Here is a 23,850-nt window from a genome sequence, read left to right as displayed (position 1 = left end):
CGCCCCGATTTCCCGAGACGTCACACTAGCTAGTCCGTTTAAAACCATTTAAGATAAAGACAATAAAAGACTTCTTTAATGAAAAATAACTAAGCATGAGATCTCATTATTTTTAAAACAAAACATTTATTTATTCATAACCTTAAAATATAAAGCTTTACAAAAACTATTTGAATCATAATCTTAAATGAAATATTTTTAAACCAAAACATCGTGACAATCCCCTAACATGTAATCCACGCCTCGAGCTCGCCACCCTCACTATATAGTTTTGCCTTTACCTGCACACAGAGTACCCGTGAGCTAACGCCCAGTAAGAAGAGCTATGTAGGACATAACCCCCCCCAACTTGATAACATAGTCATAAGTATAACAATATCACAACATCAAATCAATTCATACAATATTTGCATACATATAACAACATGCCATATCACACATTATTCTCACATACAATACAACATCCTATCACAGTGTAATTATAAAGCATGCTATACTCACACATATAACACATAGTATCTTATCGCACATTGTACTCACATACGATAATCTACTCCCACTCATGTTAATCAGACATGAAGTGTAACTTGCCCTGCCTTGTGCTGTTCTCACACTCGACATCCAATAGGGCAATCCCTTATCACAAGTTGTACTCACCCATGATAGGATGACCTGCAAGTAAACCCATACAAGCAGCCAAAAATATATCCTGCAGTGTTATGCCCACACCAGCAGCAGAAAACCTATCCTATAAGTGCTATTCTCACACAAACAGTCAAAAGCCTTATCACTATCACACACTAATAACATTAGCATAAAACAACAATCTACCATAAAACATGTAAATACAAACCCATAATACAGTTGTATGTTTCAACATACACCCTGTGCACAAATGTCCACTCTTCTTACCTCAGTTGTTAAGAACACCTTCTTGCTACTCCAAGCACCTCAATAAATTTTCTTGTTGAGGACAAGATCCTCAAATCCCACTGCTTAAGACTTGTTATCTCGTCACTACTACCTATAACAACACATGGTTCAAGGCCCTAACATTAAAATTCGTACTCTTACAGTACAGCAGAAAGATCACTATTTTTGACCAACAAATATACTAATTCAGTGAAAGTTGTCTTCATAAAAATTATAGAAAATTTCATTATCTTTCCAATGATATAAAGATCATTAAAAATGGATTAAAACTGAGGGAGTTATGATTGTTTTACTGAAACTATTTTTGAGAAAGAATATGGAGTAACGAATTACACAACTTAGCAAAAATACAAACTTTTGACATTGAATGGTTCAGAACTAGAAGATAACATCTTCATCAAAGTTTTAGGAAATTAAATTCCCTTTCCAATGATACCAAAATCTTTGAAATTGGAATTATATTCAAAGAGATATTACAATTTTACCAAAACAGTTTTGCAAGAACAAGATTCAAGAAACGAATCACATGATATTGAATAAAACTAACTTTTTGACATAGTATGACTTCGAATTAACAAAAAGTTTCTTCATAAAACTTATGGGAAATCGAATAAGCTTTCCAACGATATAAAAATCTCTAAAAACGGATCAATATCAAGAGAGATATCATCACTTTACTGAAACTTGTTTTTCTAAAAACGAAAAAATATAATAGATCCGAACCCTAGATAACATTTAGCATTATTGAGCAAGAAAATATTTCATACCTCTTCACATATTTCTATTCGATGTCTCAAGCCCGCAAGCCTTGATTATAAACCCAAAACTTTAAGAATGAAGGTAGAAAATAAGAAGAATTGTGGAAGGTTTGAGAGGAGCAAACATGAAGAAGAATGAGGCTTTGACTAATTGGTTTGGAGAGGAAAAATAAAACTATGATAGTTTAGGGTTTGATAAAAAGATTATGAGATATCGTATTCTGATAGGTTTAGGTTAACTAAAAATAATAATATATAATAAAATGCTAAAATATTATTAAATCAACAAATATCTAAATTTTTAAATTTTAAAAGTAAGCCCTTTATTTCGTAACTTTAGGCTCACTTTTCACCTAGAAAAATTCCGAATTATGATATAACTATTTCTACAAAATTTATAGATCTTTGAATTATCTTTCCAACACCACTGGAATCACCTCAATCGGAGCTCTAAAACTCTAGATATGATCATTTTAGTAAAACAGTTTTTAATCCTGCGAATTTATCAAAACCTACGAATTTTTGTGACATTAATTCCATTATAATGTTATTTAATGCACTTCATACAATAGATTAAACCCACTAAATAATCTATAAAACTCTAATAGACTTTCATATTGGGCTTTAATTGAGTAATTATACTAATTCGTAAAAACACCATAATTTTACCTTGACACTTACTATAATTTCAACTATGTTTAGAAATCTATCAATACTATTCTAAGCAATAGTCTCTATTCACTATTAGTAGAAATAAATGAATATTTATTCTCACACAAATTGTATAACAAATAAAATTTAAAATATATGTATATTTTCACCGGGTATTACATTCTACCCTCCTTAAAGAAATTTCGTCCTCGAAATTTAACTACCAAATACACGAGGGACTTCATGTTTGTCACCACTTATTACATGACCTCCTTATCTACCTTATGGACCCAACAAATATGTACTTAACTTTTATCTTATTGGTCAAACTACAACACATATAACATATACAGCCTAATTTAAGTATTGTTATTCCTTTATATATTACTTAAATAACAAACATACTCCATCACAATACTTACATATACGTGCTTTAAATACATAAATTTTGCAATAACATGCTCACAATTTTATATAAAAAAAAACTCTTCTCTTATGAACATCCTTATATGCCACTTAAGAACACATTATACAATACAAAAATAACAAACAACAAGGAGTAGGGTAGAAGAACTTATGCAAACTTCTCTTTAATTGTTCCCATTCTTTCATTGAATGTTAATTTTTTTTTTTAACTTAATTTCCTCCATAAAGCTACAATTCCGTTATTATAGTTACGTAGCATAATTATTAAGAATGTTGCCCTACACATAACGATCCAATATATCATCAATAAACCGATGTCATTCAAACAGACCACATGTCTTCTATAAATTACATGAACTACATGTAAGCTAAAGATCGTTAAAGGTCTTCTTACACATGCGAGCTAGCCAATATATAGGCTTAGAAGCATACAAGTTAACATACTATCAGGAATGAGCTACATGCATATCACTATAAAAGAAACATTTACTAATCCATCCAACTAATGAAATATGAATAAAATTTTCTATCAAAATCACTCTTTCTAAGAATAACTCGAGAACGAAAATCGCTTAATCCAATTCTCATATATATTTTTCTTTACTCGCTTAATCATATACCATTTATTTGTACTAAACAAAACCATTACATATATGTAGGGATCACAACCCTAACATCATACTCATAGCACAATCATAGCAATAACATATAAAAATTATTTCAATCATATCATGTCTTTACCATAACATTGGCATATCATAGCCATTACTTACATAACCTGGGCCTAGCCTGGCCTTACAATATCCTGGGCCTAATACTTGCCCATATAATAACACAGGGCCTATGTAGCCCTACCATTGTTATAGGATAGGGTATCTCTATATTCAACAGTAACATCACTGTATCATACCCCACTATAACAATGTCATACACGAATCAGACAAATGTAGGGTAGGGTATCTCTACATTCAACGGCCTTATCCCGTATCATACCCCACCATAATAATTTCAAACACGACTCAGAAAAATGCAGGGTAGGGTATCTCTACATTCAACGGCCTTACCCCGTATCATACCCCACCATGGTCCCTCACTTTACCTGAGACGTTAGCATACAACTTGCAAAAGATACAACACACAATATATGAATGCAACATACAACATATACAAGTCAAAACAACCCTAATCAATATATCAATTCATAAACTCATATTGTGTCCAAACCACACATTCTCAGTACCACATACATATTCATAATAACAAACCATAAACCATATTCCAATACATAAAGAGTTTAAATTTATGCAAATAAACACAAACAAAACTATCTAATTTCCTTACGAATCACGGGGCTACTGACTGTCACAATCTATTCTTCTATTATAACCTTAATGATTAGATTTCACCCTTAACCAAAATTCAACTTAATTATTTCTAATAAAAGAGTAGAGCTTAAAATTATCTATCCATTAACACTTAAAAAAAACAAACTTAAGTCATTCAAAAAAAAAAAAAAAAAAAAAAAAAAAACAAACTTAAGAACGTACCAATAGTTATATATGTCTAATTTATTAAACCTGAAACATACACTCTCGTTAGAAATACTAATATAACAACTAAATTCTTTTTTTTTCCTAACATACTCTATTCCAATCTGCTTATAACACAATTCATTTTGAAAAACACTCATCTTATGCTCCTTATTTATGAAAATAAGTACAACTTATCAAAAATCAAACTTAAATTACGTAATATAGCAATACCTTGAATTTTTTTTTTTTCCAAAAATATCTCATAGATCGAATCCTACCCATAAAATTTTAAGACATATTCTTCTAAACACAAAGAAAACTTCTAGTTACACTAAAGATGTAACGCAACATAAAATATGTAAGACTAACATGAACAGATTAACTAAAACTTACAGTACAGTGAGTCGAGCTCGTCTTGTGGCAATGAACTTTACATGTTAGGGTCAACCACATCCTTTAGGACCGTATTGCTCTGATACCATATTGTAACGCCCCGATTTCCCGAGACGTCACACTAGCTAGTCCGTTTAAAACCATTTAAGATAAAGACAATAAAAGACTTCTTTAATGAAAAATAACTAAGCATGAGATCTCATTATTTTTAAAACAAAACATTTATTTATTCATAACCTTAAAATATAAAGCTTTACAAAAACTATTTGAATCATAATCTTAAATGAAATATTTTTAAACCAAAACATCGTGACAATCCCCTAACATGTAATCCACGCCTCGAGCTCGCCACCCTCACTATATAGTTTTGCCTTTACCTGCACACAGAGTACCCGTGAGCTAACGCCCAGTAAGAAGAGCTATGTAGGACATAACCCCCCCCAACTTGATAACATAGTCATAAGTATAACAATATCACAACATCAAATCAATTCATACAATATTTGCATACATATAACAACATGCCATATCACACATTATTCTCACATACAATACAACATCCTATCACAGTGTAATTATAAAGCATGCTATACTCACACATATAACACATAGTATCTTATCGCACATTGTACTCACATACGATAATCTACTCCCACTCATGTTAATCAGACATGAAGTGTAACTTGCCCTGCCTTGTGCTGTTCTCACACTCGACATCCAATAGGGCAATCCCTTATCACAAGTTGTACTCACCCATGATAGGATGACCTGCAAGTAAACCCATACAAGCAGCCAAAAATATATCCTGCAGTGTTATGCCCACACCAGCAGCAGAAAACCTATCCTATAAGTGCTATTCTCACACAAACAGTCAAAAGCCTTATCACTATCACACACTAATAACATTAGCATAAAACAACAATCTACCATAAAACATGTAAATACAAACCCATAATACAGTTGTATGTTTCAACATACACCCTGTGCACAAATGTCCACTCTTCTTACCTCAGTTGTTAAGAACACCTTCTTGCTACTCCAAGCACCTCAATAAATTTTCTTGTTGAGGACAAGATCCTCAAATCCCACTGCTTAAGACTTGTTATCTCGTCACTACTACCTATAACAACACATGGTTCAAGGCCCTAACATTAAAATTCGTACTCTTACAGTACAGCAGAAAGATCACTATTTTTGACCAACAAATATACTAATTCAGTGAAAGTTGTCTTCATAAAAATTATAGAAAATTTCATTATCTTTCCAATGATATAAAGATCATTAAAAATGGATTAAAACTGAGGGAGTTATGATTGTTTTACTGAAACTATTTTTGAGAAAGAATATGGAGTAACGAATTACACAACTTAGCAAAAATACAAACTTTTGACATTGAATGGTTCAGAACTAGAAGATAACATCTTCATCAAAGTTTTAGGAAATTAAATTCCCTTTCCAATGTTACCAAAATCTTTGAAATTGGAATTATATTCAAAGAGATATTACAATTTTACCAAAACAGTTTTGCAAGAACAAGATTCAAGAAACGAATCACATGATATTGAATAAAACTAACTTTTTGACATAGTATGACTTCGAATTAACAAAAAGTTTCTTCATAAAACTTATGGGAAATCGAATAAGCTTTCCAACGATATAAAAATCTCTAAAAACGGATCAATATCAAGAGAGATATCATCACTTTACTGAAACTTGTTTTTCTAAAAACGAAAAAATATAATAGATCCGAACCCTAGATAACATTTAGCATTATTGAGCAAGAAAATATTTCATACCTCTTCACATATTTCTATTCGATGTCTCAAGCCCGCAAGCCTTGATTATAAATCCAAAACTTTAAGAATGAAGGTAGAAAATAAGAAGAATTGTGGAAGGTTTGAGAGGAGCAAACATGAAGAAGAATGAGGCTTTGACTAATTGGTTTGGAGAGGAAAAATAAAACTATGATAGTTTAGGGTTTGATAAAAAGATTATGAGATATCGTATTCTGATAGGTTTAGGTTAACTAAAAATAATAATATATAATAAAATGCTAAAATATTATTAAATCAACAAATATCTAAATTTTTAAATTTTAAAAGTAAGCCCTTTATTTCGTAACTTTAGGCTCACTTTTCACCTAGAAAAATTCCGAATTATGATATAACTATTTCTACAAAATTTATAGATCTTTGAATTATCTTTCCAACACCACTGGAATCACCTCAATCGGAGCTCTAAAACTCTAGATATGATCATTTTAGTAAAACAGTTTTTAATCCTGCGAATTTATCAAAACCTACGAATTTTTGTGACATTAATTCCATTATAATGTTATTTAATGCACTTCATACAATAGATTAAACCCACTAAATAATCTATAAAACTCTAATAGACTTTCATATTGGGCTTTAATTGAGTAATTATACTAATTCGTAAAAACACCATAATTTTACCTTGACGCTTACTATAATTTCAACTATGTTTAGAAATCTATCAATACTATTCTAAGCAATAGTCTCTATTCACTATTAGTAGAAATAAATGAATATTTATTCTCACACAAATTGTATAACAAATAAAATTTAAAATATATGTATATTTTCACCGGGTATTACATCTAAGCTGTCCTCCTGATTGGAGATTCAGGAGTTTATCTTTGCAAGTCTTAGATTTGGGTAAGTCTTTTGTTAGTTGTAAGTTTGCTTTTATTAGTAGGAGATTTAATGTGTTTGCTGATTGTTTAGCTAAGAGTGCTAGATCCTCTAGCCAAAATGCTAAATTCTTCCAAGGGGAGGGTTCACCCCATGTTGGCCCACTTTTTCCTTTCTGTTGAATGAACTTTTCACTTTCAAAAAAAAAAAAAAAATTACATTGTAAAGATATTATACAATTTTCAAATCCAAACCAAACAATAAAATTATAATGGTGATTTCATTGCAATTAAGATTACACCAAACCAAACACATCCCATCTCACATTTAACTTAATTCAACATCTAATCTTTACATTGATTAATGCAACAAATAAAATAGTTTTACTTAAAAAAATTATTAATAGTTGTTGTTTCTCTGTATGGCTCTTGAGCCGATTTATGAACCCAATAAAAGTAAAATTGGGTTCATATGGGCTCATGGGTGAGTCAAGGACGACAAACTTACATCAACATAATAGATTAGATGAACTTTATCTACAAGATTTCTTCCCTAAAGGCGTGGAGGCCCTAGGGAGAATCTTTCGAAAATTCCAATGAGAACTCTTCGGAAGGCTCCAAAGAGAAGTCTCTTGAGATTTTTCTCGTTAACTGATGGTGCATCGGTAAAGCGAGACACTTCATCACATGAAAACAAGTCTTTTCAGATGAACCTATCTGCACATCTTTTGACACTCAAAGATAGGACATTGTAGCTTGTCCCTTTCGTGCCAACAGAAAAATTGGTCTTCTATAAAGTAACATAAACTTTGGAATTTTTGTACCCACTACTTTGATATATACTATCCCATGCATTCATTGGCGACACATTTTGAACCTATTAACATCACGTATCAAACTAGACAAGTAAACTTTACCTTTTGTATTAGGTTTTTGGTTATGTAGGAATGAAGAAAATTTTAATTATTTTATTTGTAAATCCTCTTTTAGAGAGGTAAGTTGTAATTAGCATTGCATTGGGCCTCGTTAATTTGATCTAATTAATAAAAAGGTTGCCTATAAATAGAACTCCATACCAACTGTGCAAGGATCTAAATTTTTTGTTCTTAAACAAAAGTTCAGCATAAATTCTAAAGAACTTTCATTGCTTTAAAAAAAAACTCGAAGTTAATATAGTGACTCATGAATTAGGTGCATTTGGTTCGGAAAAATAAAAATATAAGAATGACAATGGGAATGAGAATGAGAATAGAAATAGAAATGGAATAAAATTTAAAAATGTATAAAAAATATTAATAAAAAAATTATTAATTTTTTTTTCTCATGTTACATTAAAATAGTATTTCCTTTCATTTCAAAATAGAATAGTCATTCTACTAAAATAGTAGAAAGGACATTCCATTAGAATGTTATTCCAATACTTTACACTACAACCAATCAAATGAATGAAATGAAAATTATTTTATTTCCATTCCATTCTATTTTATTCCCTCCAACCAAATGCCACCTAAGATCATTTCAGGTTTGAAGCACAAAGATGGTGTTTTGTACATCAAAACATAATTGTAAATAGAAGGTCATACTCTGTTATGAGTGCGTTTCGACTTCTTAAAGGTGAGTTAGTTGGAGTCACTAACTCGGCCTTTTGGAAAGAGTTGTATTTGAGAGTGCCTCGTAAAGTCAAGAATTTGGTTTGGAGGGCTTCTTCCAATTGTCTTCCTACCTGTGTCCAATTAGGCGTGAAACATATTCCTCTCCCCTCATTGTTGTGTCCAAGATGCTTACGAATTAGAAAGTCTATTTCTCATTGTCTTGAAAGGAGTTCGTTTGCTTTTGCTTGTTGACAGATGACGAGTATTTTGGTGATAGCGATTGATGATAATTATTTTGGGGGATGATGGCTTCATAATAGATTTCATGGTTGGGATTTTGGGATGAAACATAGAGTTGTTATGCTTTGTTGGACGTTCTGGACTGTGCACAATGACAATGTGTGGAACGATAAGAATAAGAATGTTAAAGAGGTAGTTTTGTTTGCTAAGGATAGTTTTGATCAATGGAGTTGTGTTCAAAATAAAATTTTTGATTATTCTTTGTTTTCTTTACAAGATGGCGAAGGGCATGAGCACTGGATTGCACCAGTTGGTAATATAATTAAAATTAATGTTGATGCAGCTATCTTTAGCTATCAGAATAAGTATATCTATGATTGGATGGCGCAGAACTCTTCTAGTCAACTTATTATGGCTCGAACAGTAAGTTGGATGGGATGGTTGATCTTGTCTTCAGGATTAAGGAGGTGTTGAGTTGGTAGAAAAAAACAGAGCGAAATGATGTAGTGGTGGGGTCGGACAGTTTGGTCATAATCCAAGTCATCCAAAGTTCATTAGATATGGCTTTTATTTTTGGGTTCTGCATTTGTGAGTGCAGATGGATTCTTTTTAGTTTGAATAATGTCTTTTTAATTTTTTGTCAAACGATCCATTAATCATGTTGCTCACCATTTGGTTAGAACTTCGTGGTTAAATGTTAGTTGTATCTATTCTGATTTTACGATTTCGAGTAGTTTACATGATGTACTTTTGAATGTTTTCAATTAATGGAATTACATATTTCTATAATAATAATAATAATAATAATAATAATTATATTTATAATTTTAGCTTTAACTTTTTAATTATTAAAGTTAATAGTAGAAAGTGTTTAATTTGCATTCATTTATCAATTATTATATACTAATTTGCTTCCTAATAATAATGTATAGAATATAATCAAAAAATTACATTACTATAAAAATTATATTTGGTAGATGTTATTAACAAATGGTATACTACAAAATTACAAAATAATAAAAAAAGTTCAATAACAAAAATACTACATAAATATATAAAAATAAATACTTAATCAATCAAATTAATGTTTCACACGACTTGGTACTTTTTTAGCATTTTTCCAATAATAAATAAATGCAAATCCTATTCCTATGACCATTTTATTAAACTTAGATGAGAGTTAATTCTCAAGGCATCAAATGTTTCATTAAGTCATGCATAGTTAAATAACTATCCCTTGGTTGTATAGAAATATTATAAATTTTTTCTATATAAATAAATATGTATATTTTCTTTCAAAAAATAAATATGTATATAGGTGGGCTCCACTAGATCTAGAAGTTGATATTGATAATAAGGCTAATAAATAACAATATTGCTCCAAAAGAGATGGTCTATTTATGGACCATTTGTTATTTGTGATGGTTTCTAATGGGACATTCTACTAGGAATAGTCACATGATATACTATCCTTCAATATTACCAAACAAACAAGACTTGTTTCTCATTCTGCAAAATTAGTTAGGTTTGCTTCTTTATTTATGGTATGGTTACTAAAATTAGAATGAAACTTATTAGTATTAATATTTATAATTTTATTATAAAAGTTCATTTTTTTTTATAATAAAATGATTCATTTATTTTAAGAATTAAAAAAATATTATTACCAAAAAAAAAAAACTTTAGAGAGAGTTCTTCCATGTCAATAATTTGTTTGTCTTAACAAAAAATATGCTAAACTAGTTCATATGTTTTATTAATTAATGTGATCAATATGAGGAAAAAAAATGCTCTAAATTCAACAATTAAAATTTTATAACTTATACATTAAAGGGATAATTTATTTAATTATTTTTTTGATAGATAAAAAAAGGATGATTTAATTTTATTATTCCACTTATAATGATTCAATGATGTTTTTTTTCCTTATCATCTTAAATCAATATAATACAAAAAAAATTATTCTTATTATCACTATATTATTCCCCTATTTAATTTAAAGAAAAGAAAAACTCTAACTTTATTGATTATTATTGATCCATTTGTAGGAAAATTCTAAAGTAACAAAGATATTACCAAAAGTTACAATATTGATAATTCATTCAAAGACCATAATATACATCAACACTCTATCCCTTTCTACCCAATAATATTACCTTATATTAATTCTTACATCGATTTGCATAAACATGTAAAAGAGAAAAACCCAAATTCCTTCCCACTCTCAAATTTTTTATTTTTATGAGAGTGTAGACAGAAATAAAAAAGAAACAAAACCCTCATAAACAACACATAATCGATGTAATTAATACTAAAACAAAAAACAAAAATTTAACTAAAACATTCTTCTTCTTCTTATTCTTCTTCTTCTTCTAAATTAGAACTAAAAATAATGTCTTCAAAGATGACATTATTATGCAACCATTATTATTATCACCATCATCATCACCTCATCTGTTTTTTCTGCATAAAAAAAACTCCATTATTGGAATTATATACATAAATTATTATAAATTTAATATTATGGTGAAATTTAAGGTACCCAATAGTCATATTGACCCACTTGATCATCTTGATCTTGAGATGAGTTTAAATAGCATTTATTGCTATCAAAATCATCATTATTATTTGTCTGCACATTAAAGCAATTAGTTATACCATCAACAAAACCAAACCCACTTCAAAAAAAATCATATATATATATATATATATATAAAAATATATAATTGGAAGCAAACCTTACAGAATCCATTATTATTGTTGTTGTTGTTATTATTTGAAGCAGAACAAGATGAAGAAGAAGAAGGGTCAAGAAAATCTTCAACATGCCAACCAGGAAGTGTTTCCATTAGGTACTCTGATATACTACTTGTCAAATATGAACAACCACTTTCATGACTATTATTATTATTATTATTATTAGTTGTTGAATTGTATGGAAATTGAGTCATTTCATCAATTGAAGAACAGCTACTTATCTCATTATTATTATTATTATTATTATTTGAGATTACTGTTTTAAGTCTTTTTGTTGTTGTTGTTGAAAACAATGGAGTGACTGAGCTTCTGTTAATGGCGGCTTCAGAGCTAGTAGTAGTAGTAATTGATGATGATGATGATGAAGATGACGATAAAGGTGAGAGCTTTGCTCCTGTTAGAAGAAATCTATGGTGTTTTTGAGTGTGTTCATTGGCTTTATGAATTGGAATATCACATTCTCTGCATAATATTGCTCGGTCTTCTTGACAGAAAAGAAAAGCTCTTCTTTCCTAGAAAAAATGAAAAATACCCAAAAAAATTATGTGTTAATTTTGGTCAAATGAATGAGGAAAATTGTTCTACTGAAGTAGACAAAGAAAACCCAGATTTTGGTTTTTTCTGTTTTGAAATATGTATTAAGATATTTGTGTATTGAATATTATTTTCTCGGGAACCAAACAGAAAAAAGAAAGGATTTTTACCTGACAGATGTCGCAGAGAGGTGATTCTTTGAAACCAGGTTGAAGAAGAGAGAATCTTGAGTGTTTACTGGCGAGTTTATTGGCATGGTGAACACGGTTATCACAATCATCACAGAGTGCAGCTTCATCAGCTGTACAGAAAACAGAGGCTTCTTTTTTGTCACAAACATCACAACGGATCTTCATTTTCTTTTCTTTTCTTTTCTTTTCTGCCAAACTATCTTTTTTTCCTTCCTATATATATTATGGGATTGATGATGGAGACAAAAAATTATGGGCTTTGTGGCATTAGGGACCAAAAAAGATAATAGCTAGTCAGATGAGAAGTTTTATATTGAACAGAAATTTCTGGACAAAGTCACTCATTCTCTCTCTCCTATTCAATATAAATGTGTATATAAATGTAAATATATATATTCTTTACCCCTATCAATAGACTCTCTGTGAAATTTGGAGAAAGAAAGTTTGGATCTTTGGTAAGTAAGTTGGAAAATGAAGTTTGCTTATATATAGAGAGAGAGACTATATTATATCTTTACCAAATTTATATTATATCAAAATTTTAATTTTGTTCTCCTATTTTTAATTAGTATATTGTGTATTGGCACAAAAAGAGAGAGAGAGAGTGTGTTAAGTGTCAGCTAATGAGAGACATGAAGAAAAAGAAATTAAGATATTATAATAATGGTTAATGAAGTGTGATTTGGTTGAGTTGATTTGACCAACTCTTTCTTTATACTTTTAAGTTTTACCCATGTAAAATAATAAGCACTTTGCTATACACATCGATAGATTTTTGTGTACTTTCCACATGTTTATGAAAACAACATTGTTAAGAGCCACCATGCATTATAGCAGTCTTGAAAATAGTTAGCCGTTTCTTATAATTATTATTAAAATAAAAAAATTAAATTTCACATTAAATTGTACTAATAGTTATAAATACTTTTTGATGGTGTTAAACACGGTAAATATCCTTTAATATTTCTTTTATGAAAAAGTAAAATATTAAATGACATTAATAATATCTAGCATGAATTAAGAGATTATATTATTATTACTATAAATTATAAAATTAAGTATCAAATTACACATAATTTGATTTAAGAATACATCATGAAAATTCATCATAAAAATCTATCATGAATGACATGACATACCATGATTTTTTATTTTATTAATTTATGTTTCATTTTCTTAAGATTTTTTTTAATAAATATATTGCCACAAGATGATATGTAACGAGTGTATATTTAGGCATGGAACTTAGTGACACATTAATGGTTTATTAATTGATAATCTGTGATTATGTATGCATTAGTAGAAATACAACCTATTGTTAGTTGTTTGAGAAATAATTTCTCAACTAGGAAGATTTTATTGAGTTCTAGATGTGAATATATATAATATATATGAATTAGTATGTTTTTCATAATTTATGTTTAGTAAAAGTGGAATGTAGCGATTTATCCATTAGTGTCACAATAATACAGTAGAGTATTTAAGAATTAGTGGGATGAGTATCATGGATATTTGGAATGCTAGAAATATGCGAAGTTATAATTTTTGACCATTTAATCGTAAGCCTTAAGATAACTTAAAAGTGAAGAAAATGATATTTTAGAAATTTGCCTAAGTTGGATTCATGGTGGAATTTCTACATAAAACCTAAGTGTATATGCTGAATAATATTTGGAATGAAACAAATGTTTAAGAGATAAAACTTGGAATCAAAAAATAAAACACAATCTCTCACTTTGTCTCTTTCTCTCTCGGCAAACACAATCCTAATATTTCTCAAGCTTTAAGACCACTTTGAATGGTATTTCAGTTAGGTTTTCGAGTGTGGATTGGAAGGAAGATCAAGGTAAAGCCCTTGCCCTTTATCTCTTTAAATTTCTAAGCTTAAAGTTGATTTTAGTGAGTGTTTTGGTAAGCTCGGTTCTGTAACGCTTTAGGATTGTTTGAAATTATTTTGAGAGCTGGTTTTATGTTTGTTTTGATGCTTATAAGTGAGTTGTGGTTGTGGTAGTTGGTGTTGAGAAAGTTTGAGTTTTTGAAACTCAAAGCTTGCTTAATAATGGTATTTTTATTTTCATAGCTTTGATGATGAAATTTTTGGGTGAATTATATTCATTGAGGTGTTATTAGGTATACTGGAAAGTTTTATAGGATTTGGGGTGAAATTGAGTGAGAATTTTGAGATTTCAAGTTTCTGCTAGAAAATTGTGAACCTTTTAGTGATCCGGTGGATCGGATGGGGTGGTTTTTGGGTACCTCGTACTTACATAAACAGTATATTTCATATCTGATTCGTGCACGTGCGAGTATAAATATTTAAAATACATATCACCAATGGGTTTACAACATAAATAAATCATCTTAATCCTTTATTTGATTTGAATTTGAATTTAAATTTAAATATAAATATCTAATAATAACTGAATAACAAATATCAATTAGATCTTTTATTTTAAATTTATCTTTTTAATTAAATAATAAGCTAATAATTCATTTAATTCATTCTCGTGATGTTGAGCTCATCAAACAGGTGCCTTTGAGTGTTAATCTTGCGAGTGATAGTTGGTTTTGGAACAAGGATCCAACTAGTTTTTTCACTGTCAAAAGTTCCTACAATCACTTACAGTCGGTCAATGGTAGTTGGAACTCCTCTATGGAGGACGATGTTTGGAAGATGTTGTGGAAGATTAAAGCCCCTCCCAAGATTTTACATTTTGTTTAGAAAGCTCTTTCGGGTTGTTTGCCTACACGTACTCAACTTTATAGTAAACATGTTCCGTTAGACTTACATTGTGTGCTGTGCAATTATGGAGACGAGTCAATTTTCCATGTTTTGGTTCAATGCTCATTTGCTCATTCATGTTGGCTCCGATCTGCGTTAGGTGTTGGCCATTCAATAGCAAACAATTTTTTTGACTGGTTTATGGAAGTGTTGGCAGTAGACAATATGGGGTTGGTGGAAGATGCTGTCATGGTTGGTTGGGCAATTTGAAATACTCAGAATGATATGCTTTGGAATGGTAGAAGTTGTAGTGTTGCTGATGTTGTTTGGCTGGCTCGTACCACCCTTCGACAATGGACATGTGCTCAGTCTAAACGGCTGGGCTCGATTTTCTTGGCTTCCAATCGCACTGATACAAGAGAATACTGGTCCAAACTGGCTGCTGGATAGTAAAAAATTAATGTGGATGGGGCGGTTTTTGAGGACACAAATGAGATCGGTACGGGTTTTGTAGCACGCGACTGTGAGGGTCGAGTAATTAAGGCGTTTTCAAATATTTCTTCTGTCAGTTGCCGACCCAAAATTTCAGAAATTCTAAGTGTCAAAGAGGCACTTAGTTGGATAAAGAGGAATAACAAGTCAAATATCATTTTAGAGACGGACTACATTTTAGTTGTTCAAGTTATTCTTAGTTCGGTATCTATGCCTTCTATTTTTGGTTTATTTGTTCAAGATTGTCAATTTATTTTATCTTCTTTAAGTAATGTTTCTATTGGTCATGTTAAACGATCTGCTAACAAAGTCGCGCACTGTATGTGTAACACCCTAACTAACATAGGCGTATTACGTGATTTTTAAACATACTGTGCAGCTCATTGCTAATCAACGAGGTTTATGGAAAAACGTGATTAATTAAAATTTTGCTTTTTAATTAAACTTATAAAATAATATTACAAAAGACTCGGGATCCCGATTATAAAATCATTTACAAAAAGTTTTAACTGTTTAACTGATATACAAAATAAAGGTCGTCTAACGACCAGTTACAAAAATCAGCCCTGCTGTCCCGAGGATCGTACGCTCCAGGCCTAACCGCCCCGACATGTACAATCTTCACAAGCTCGCTCACGACCCATCAGCTTTAGCCTTGCCTTTACCTACACATAAACGTAAACTGTGAGTCGACAGACTCAGTAAGAAAAGCATAATAATACTCATACATAATTCTAACTGCCGTGTCCAACACGATACTGAGTCCCGCTACTGCCATGTCCAACATGGTACTGAGCCACTACTGCCATGTCCAACATGGTACTGAGTTTTGAACGTTCACAGGGACGGTACTATTGACAAGTATCCTCCTGATCGGTCGAACCGGTCATACTCCGCCGTCGGTCATACTCCGGCTGTACCGACGGGATAGGTCAATAGCACGGAACCACCAACCAAATGTCGACTGACGGTCGAGCCGGTCATACTCGGCGTCTTGGTCATACTCCAGCCTGTACCGACGTGACAGGGTTGGATGGTTCGAAGCCTATATACATAACTAATGTAATCTAACAGGCTTCCTACATGCACGCTAAACATGTAATCTACATATGCATACTGTTATACTAATCTTACCTGGATTCCGAATTCAGGTGTGCCGGTCAACCTGATTGGAACTGTAGCTGAGCGGCGGATTACTGGCTCCTAGCTTGCAAAGGACCTTAAGAGGAGATGAATTAACAAGCAAAAATCAAAGGAGAAAACCAGCTCCTTGCTGCTCAAATGCTTGGCCGAAAATAGAGGGGAAAGAAAGAGAGAGTGTTTTTCCTTTAAAATTTTCTAAGTGTTAAGTTTTTTTAAAAAATAAACTAAGCCACATAACATAACCATTTATTCAGCCAAATAACATTAAAAATAATAATTAATCTTCAATTAATAAAGTCACTAAAGACAAAACACTAATGGGGCAAAAAGACCATTTTGCCCCTCCACCATAAAATCACATAAATCATACTAAAGGGGTATTTTTGGGAAATTCTAAATTCCCGGCCAATCCCGACATTCCCAATGTCTAAAACCCGTCCCCAAACTACTAACATACTAAGTTGTGATTTCTACTGAGCCAAACGCCGAGTTCCAAAATATCGGGCACCGGAAATGCAAAATATGAAAACTACTGAATAACACAACCATGCATTTCTGAATTCCATAAATAACAGTATAATAAATTATTTAAATAGCTATAAATAATTTCATAATTAATCATAAACAACTGCTAATTTCCAAATTAACTAAGCGGGCTTTACAACTATCCCCCCCTTAAAAGGATTTCGTCCCCGAAATCTAACCTGAATAACTCTGGATATTGAGCTCTCATATCTGTCTCTAGCTCCCAGGTGGCTTCCTCCACCTTGCTGTTTCTCCAGAGAACCTTGACCAATGCTATGGTCTTTTTTCGAAGGACTTTGTCCTTTCTATCCAGGATCTGCACTGGCTGTTCCTCATAAGTCATGTCTGGCTGTAGCTCAAGACTCTCATAACTGAGTATATGAGAGGGGTCTGAAACGTATTTTCTCAACATTGAGACATGGAATACGTTGTAAACTGCTGATAAGGCTGGAGGCAATGCTAACCGATATGCCACTTGACCTATCTTCTCGAGAATCTCGAAAGGTCCTGTAAATCTAGGGCATAACTTGCCTCTTTTCCCGAAACGTTTAATCCCTTTCATCGGAGATACCCGTAAAAACAAATGTTCCCCTACTTGGAACTCAACGTTTCTGCGTTTCGGATCTGCGTAACTCTTCTGTCTGTTCTGTGAGGCAAGCATTCTAGCTTTTATCTTCTCTATCGCCTCATTGGTCCGCTGTACTGACTCAGGACCTAGGTATTTCCTCTCCCCTGTCTCATCCCAGTGGATAGGGGATCTACATTTCCTACCGTACAACAGTTCATAGGGAGCCATCCCTATCGTACTCTGATAACTGTTGTTGTAAGAAAATTTTATCAACGGTAGATACTTATTCCATGAGCCTTCAAAGTCCATAACACAGGCTCTCAACATGTCCTCCAATATCTGAATTGTCCTTTCGGACTGACCATCTGTCTGAGGATGGAATGCTGTACTGAATTTTAGCTTTGTACCCATTGCCCGTTGCAAACTTTGCCAAAATTTGGAGGTGAATTTCGGATCTCTGTCCGAAACTATCGACTTCGGTACCCCGTGAAGTCTCACTATCTCTCTGACATATAACTCTGCCAACTGATCCACTGTAAATGTTGTTCTAACCGGCAGAAAATGAGCAGATTTCGTAAATCGATCCACCACTACCCAGATGGAATCAAATAAACCCGTGGTCCTAGGTAACCCGACCACAAAATCCATCGTAATATCCTCCCATTTCCATTCTGGTAGGGTTAGAGGCTGCAACAACCCTGCTGGTCTCTGATGTTCAGCCTTAATCTGCTGACAAGTGAGGCATCTCAAAACGAATTCTACCAAATTCTTCTTCATACCGTTCCACCAGAAGTACGGTTTCAAATCTTGGTACATCTTGGTGGTGCCGGGATGCAGAGAATACGGGGTAGAATGAGCCTCCTCAAAGATCTCATTTCTAAGTTCCACACTGTTTGGAACACAAACCCTGGCTTTATACAAAAGCATCCCACTATCTGACACTGAAAAGTCCTTGGCTTGACCAGCCAACACCTCATCTCGGATCTTCACTAACTCCAGATCTGTCATCTGAGCGACTTTTATTCTTTCCAACAGATCAGATTGCAGCGTTAAGTTGTGAAGCTGACCTACCACAAACTCAATGCTGGATCTAACCATATCCTCTGCTAGCTGAGGTGAGATCTGAACCATACTAGCTACTTGCCCGGGACCCTTTCTGCTCAGGGCATCTGCCACTACATTGGCTTTTCCGGGATGATAAAGGATCTCACAATCGTAATCCTTCACTAATTCCAACCAACGCCTTTGTCTCATATTCAAATCTTTCTGAGTAAAGAAATACTTGAGACTTTTATGGTCGGTATAGATCTCACACTTCTCCCCATAAAGGTAATGCCGCCAAATCTTCAGTGCAAAAACCACTGCGGCCAACTCTAGATCATGAGTCGGGTATCGCTGTTCATAATCCTTTAACTGACGGGAGGCATAAGCGATGACCCGATCGGCTTGCATCAACACACACCCCAAACCCTGTTTGGATGCGTCGCAATATACTACGAACTTCTCCTTGTCCGAAGGCAAAGCTAACACTGGAGCGGTAATCAACCTCTGTTTCAGCTCCTGAAAACTAGCTTCGCATTTATCTGACCAGATAAACCGCTGATTCTTCTTTGTAAGCTCGGTTAGGGGCATTGAAATTTTGGAGAACCCTTCCACGAACCTACGGTAGTACCCAGCTACACCCAAGAAGCTTCTGATCTCTGTCACTGTCTTCGGTCTCGGCCAATCCCTGACGGATTCAATCTTCCCGGGATCCACCTTGATCCCATCTTTACTCACAATGTGCCCTAGGAAGGACACCTGAGACAACCAGAACTCACATTTCTTGAACTTGGCATAAAGTTTATGTTCTCGAAGCCGTTGCAGTACCATCTGAAGATGTAACTCATGCTCCTCTTCTGATTGAGAGTACACAAGGATGTCGTCGATAAACACAATCACACAGATATCGAGGAAATCCTTGAATACTCTATTCATCAGGTCCATGAATGCTGCAGGAGCATTGGTTAGTCCGAATGACATAACCAGAAACTCGTAATGTCCATACCTAGTGCGGAAAGCCGTCTTTGGAATGTCCTCCTCTCGGATTCTCAACTGATGATAACCCGAACGGAGATCAATCTTAGAAAAGACCGTCTTCCCCTGAAGCTGATCGAACAAGTCATCGATCCTAGGTAATGGATATTTATTCTTTACCGTCAGCTTGTTCAATTCCCTGTAGTCGATGCACATCCTCATAGATCCATCCTTCTTTTTGACGAATAAAACCGGGGCTCCCCAGGGTGACACACTGGGCCGAATGAACCCTATGTCAAGCAACCCTTGGAGCTGAATCTTTAATTCCTTAAGTTCAAATTTGGAGCCATCCTATACGGGGCTTTGGAAACCGGTTCCACCCCTGGTGCCAAGTCAATCACGAAATCAATCTCCCGCTGAGGTGGTAACCCTGGAAGTTCTTCGGGAAAAACATCCAAAAATTCCCGAACCACCCTGATGTCCTCTGGCTGAATGGTATCTGGCCGAGTGGTGTCCACCACCACGGCCAGAAACCCTAAGCAACCGCCGTGCAACAATTCTCTCGCTGACATAGCCGAGATCACCGGGATCCGAGATCCCTGAACTGAACCAACAAATACAAACGGTTCTTCACTTTCCGGTTGGAAGACCACCATCTTCCTTTTACAGTCAATGCTCGCCGAATATTTAGATAGGAAATCCATTCCTAAAATAATATCGAATTCGACTAAACTCATCTCTATCAGATCAGCGCTTAACTCTCTACCATCTATTCTGATCGGCATAGACCTAATCCACCTATTGGAGATAACCAATTCTCCGCCAGGTAACAGGGTTCCAAACCCTGATTCATATCTATCATAGGGTCTACCCAATTTACTAAAGACTCTGGCCGCCACATAAGAATGTGTAGCCCCAGAATCAAGCAGCACTGAAAATAGCGAGTTGTTAATAAAAAGCTGACCTGTGACAACTGATGGGCTGGCATCTGCATCAGCCTGCGTGATAGCGAACACCCTGGCTGGAGTGGGTATCGCTGGAGCTCTCGGTGCCTCTGGTCGGAGCTGGGGACAATCCCTCTTGAAGTGTCCGGGCATGCCACAATGAAAGCATCCCTGACCTTTGCACTCGCCCCGATGGTGCCTCTTGCAGCTAGGGCACTCGGGATAGGAGAATCGGGTCTCAGTACCACTAGGACGATCCCTCTGTTCTGGTTCCCCCGGAACCTCTTGTTCTGACTCGAGCCACCGGAGGCAGTGGGTGCTCTCTTCCTCTGGTCAATGGCCGAACCACTACTCCCCCTGCTATAGCCTGATGCAGGAGGGGTAGGAGCCCCGCCACTAACCGGAGTACTGGCTGATCCTGACATACACCCTACTGCGCCCTCAGCTCGCAGTGCCTTCTCCACCATCTGAGCATAGGTGGTGTTGTCGTCGGTGGTGATCATCAAGTCATGCCTGATCCTGGCATTCAACCCGTCCAGATACTTCTCCTTCTTGCTGAAGTCGGTCGGCACAATTCCCGAGGCTAACCTCGCCAACCGATCAAACTGAGTAGTATACTCAGTGACGCTCATGTTCTCATGCTGGGTCAGGTGAGCGAACTCTTTCCTCTTGGCGCTTCTGACCGCCTCATTGTAATACTTTGCGTTGAAGAGTTCCTGGAACCTTTCCCAGGTCATGGTGGTGACGTCATGGATTTGAGACACCATGTCCCACCTGACCAAAACGTCCTCCTGGAACTGGAATGTGGCGCACACCACTCTATCGTTACCGGTGACACCCATGAAATTCAGAATCTTGGTGATCACCGTCAGCCATTGCTCGGCTTTCATTACGTCCGGACCTCCCAGGAAAACCGGAGGTGCTTGCTTCCGGAACCGCTCATACAGAGGTTCCAATCTATGGGCCGCCACCACTATCTCGGCACAGGCGGCGAGGCGGGTGCCACCGGAACTCGGGCACGAGGCTGCAGGGAGCACCCCGCCGTCTCAACCTACGAATCTCGAAGTCTTGCTCTTCGATCCGGCTTGCATTTCCGCAAACCGTAACTCCCGCCCGGGCTCCCCGATCGGGCGGGGAGCACAGGCGGCTGTGGTGGGTTCTCATCACCCCGACCACGAGCCCTGCCTCGGGGACCTCTACCTCGGCCCTTAACAGGTGGGGGAAACTGAGCTCCCTGACCTTGATTCGACCCCACTGAGTTGCCCTGACTCCTGGTGGTCCGCCTGGCGTCCATCTGATTAGAACCGCCTGCGAAACCAAGAGTTGGCATATCAGGTCGTATTCAAGGAGAGCTTACTAATGCCGCTAAATTTGAAAATTAAAAAACGAAACATGCGCTTATTCTACTATCAGGCTACTAACATGCTTCCTAACAGGCTTTTCTTTTTCATAACTGAATAAAATAAACTACTAAAGCAATAAAGGCTTACTGAACCGTGAAACGAGCTAACTGCTGATGATGATTGTACATGTTGTGACGATCTTCGGAAGACAACCTGGCGGCTCTGATACCAAATTGTAACACCCTAACTAACATAGGCGTATTACGTGATTTTTAAACATACTGTGCAGCTCATTGCTAATCAACGAGGTTTATGGAAAAACGTGATTAATTAAAATTTTGCTTTTTAATTAAACTTATAAAATAATATTACAAAAGACTCGGGATCCCGATTATAAAATCATTTACAAAAAGTTTTAACTGTTTAACTGATATACAAAATAAAGGTCGTCTAACGACCGATTCTGAAAAATCACCGCCGTCCCGAGGATCGTACGCTCCAGGCCTAACCGCCCCGACATGTACAATCTTCACAAGCTCGCTCACGGCCCATCAGCTTTAGCCTTGCCTTTACCTACACATAAACGTAAACTGTGAGTCGACAGACTCAGTAAGAAAAGCATAATAATACTCATACATAATTCTAACTGCCGTGTCCAACACGATACTGAGTCCCGCTACTGCCATGTCCAACATGGTACTGAGCCACTACTGCCATGTCCAACATGGTACTGAGTGTTGAACGTTCACAGGGACGGTACTATTGACAAGTATCCTCCGATCGGTCGAGCCGGTCATACTCCGTCTTGGTCATACTCCGGCTGTCACCGACGGGATAGGTCAATAGCACGGAACCACCAACCAAATGTCGACTGACGGCCGAACCGGTCATACTCCATTCTTGGTCATACTCCACTCGTACCGACGTGACAGGGTTGCATGGTTCGAAGCCTATATACATAACTAATGTAATCTAACAGGCTTCCTACATGCACGCTAAACATGTAATCTACATATGCATACTGTTATACTAATCTTACCTGGATTCTGAATTCAGGTGTGCTGGTCAACCTGATTGGAACTGTAGCTGAGCGGTGGATTACTGGCTCCTAGCTTGCAAAGGACCTTAAGAGGAGATGAATTAACAAGCAAAAATCAAAGGAGAAAACCAGCTCCTTGCTGCTCAAATGCTTGGCCGAAAATAGAGGGGAAAGAAAGAGAGAGTGTTTTTCCTTTAAAATTTTCTAAGTGTTAAGTTTTTTTTTAAAAAAATAAACTAAGCCACATAACATAACCATTTATTCAGCCAAATAACATTAAAAATAATAATTAATCTTCAATTAATAAAGTCACTAAAGACAAAACACTAATGGGGCAAAAAGACCATTTTGCCCCTCCACCATAAAATCACATAAATCGTAGTAAAGGGGTATTTTTG

General features: G+C 35.0%; 1 protein-coding gene across 2 annotated transcripts; it reads right to left on the bottom strand.

The window, feature by feature from the left end:
- Positions 1–11,314: 11,314 nt before the first annotated feature.
- Positions 11,315–13,117, bottom strand: LOC115724892 (B-box zinc finger protein 20). Of its 2 annotated transcripts, XM_030654258.2 has the most exons (4): positions 12,640–13,117; positions 11,917–12,447; positions 11,721–11,810; positions 11,315–11,641 (listed from the first exon to the last, which is right to left on the bottom strand). In XM_030654258.2, the coding sequence occupies exons 1-4, from the start codon at positions 12,823–12,825 to the stop codon at positions 11,624–11,626; spliced, it is 825 nt and encodes a 274-aa protein (XP_030510118.2). In that variant the 5' UTR covers positions 12,826–13,117; the 3' UTR covers positions 11,315–11,623. The 2 variants fall into 2 exon arrangements, with proteins under 2 accessions (XP_030510118.2, XP_060973513.1); XM_061117530.1 differs by lacking the exon at positions 11,315–11,641 and having other exon boundaries at positions 11,922–12,447; positions 12,640–13,101.
- Between the last annotated feature and the right edge of the window lie 10,733 nt (positions 13,118–23,850).

This window comes from Cannabis sativa, chromosome 6, assembly GCF_029168945.1.
Source record: "Cannabis sativa cultivar Pink pepper isolate KNU-18-1 chromosome 6, ASM2916894v1, whole genome shotgun sequence".
In the NCBI taxonomy this organism is placed as follows: domain Eukaryota; kingdom Viridiplantae; phylum Streptophyta; class Magnoliopsida; order Rosales; family Cannabaceae; genus Cannabis; species Cannabis sativa.
Note: the sequence above shows the minus strand (reverse complement) of the source record. Positions and strands in the feature narration are given on the sequence as shown.

What these genes read in the sequence shown, in the direction of transcription:
- LOC115724892 (XM_030654258.2), bottom strand. Translation starts at nt 12,825, where the DNA reads ATGAAGATCCGTTGTGATGTTTGTGACAAAAAAGAAGCCTCTGTTTTC. An exon ending in CTCTCTGCGACATCTGTCAG is followed by an intron (nt 12,448 to 12,639) that starts GTAAAAATCCTT and finishes CATTTTTTCTAG; the next exon opens with GAAAGAAGAGCTTTTCTTTT. An exon ending in ATAATAATGGATTCTGTAAG is followed by an intron (nt 11,811 to 11,916) that starts GTTTGCTTCCAA and finishes TTTAATGTGCAG; the next exon opens with ACAAATAATAATGATGATTT.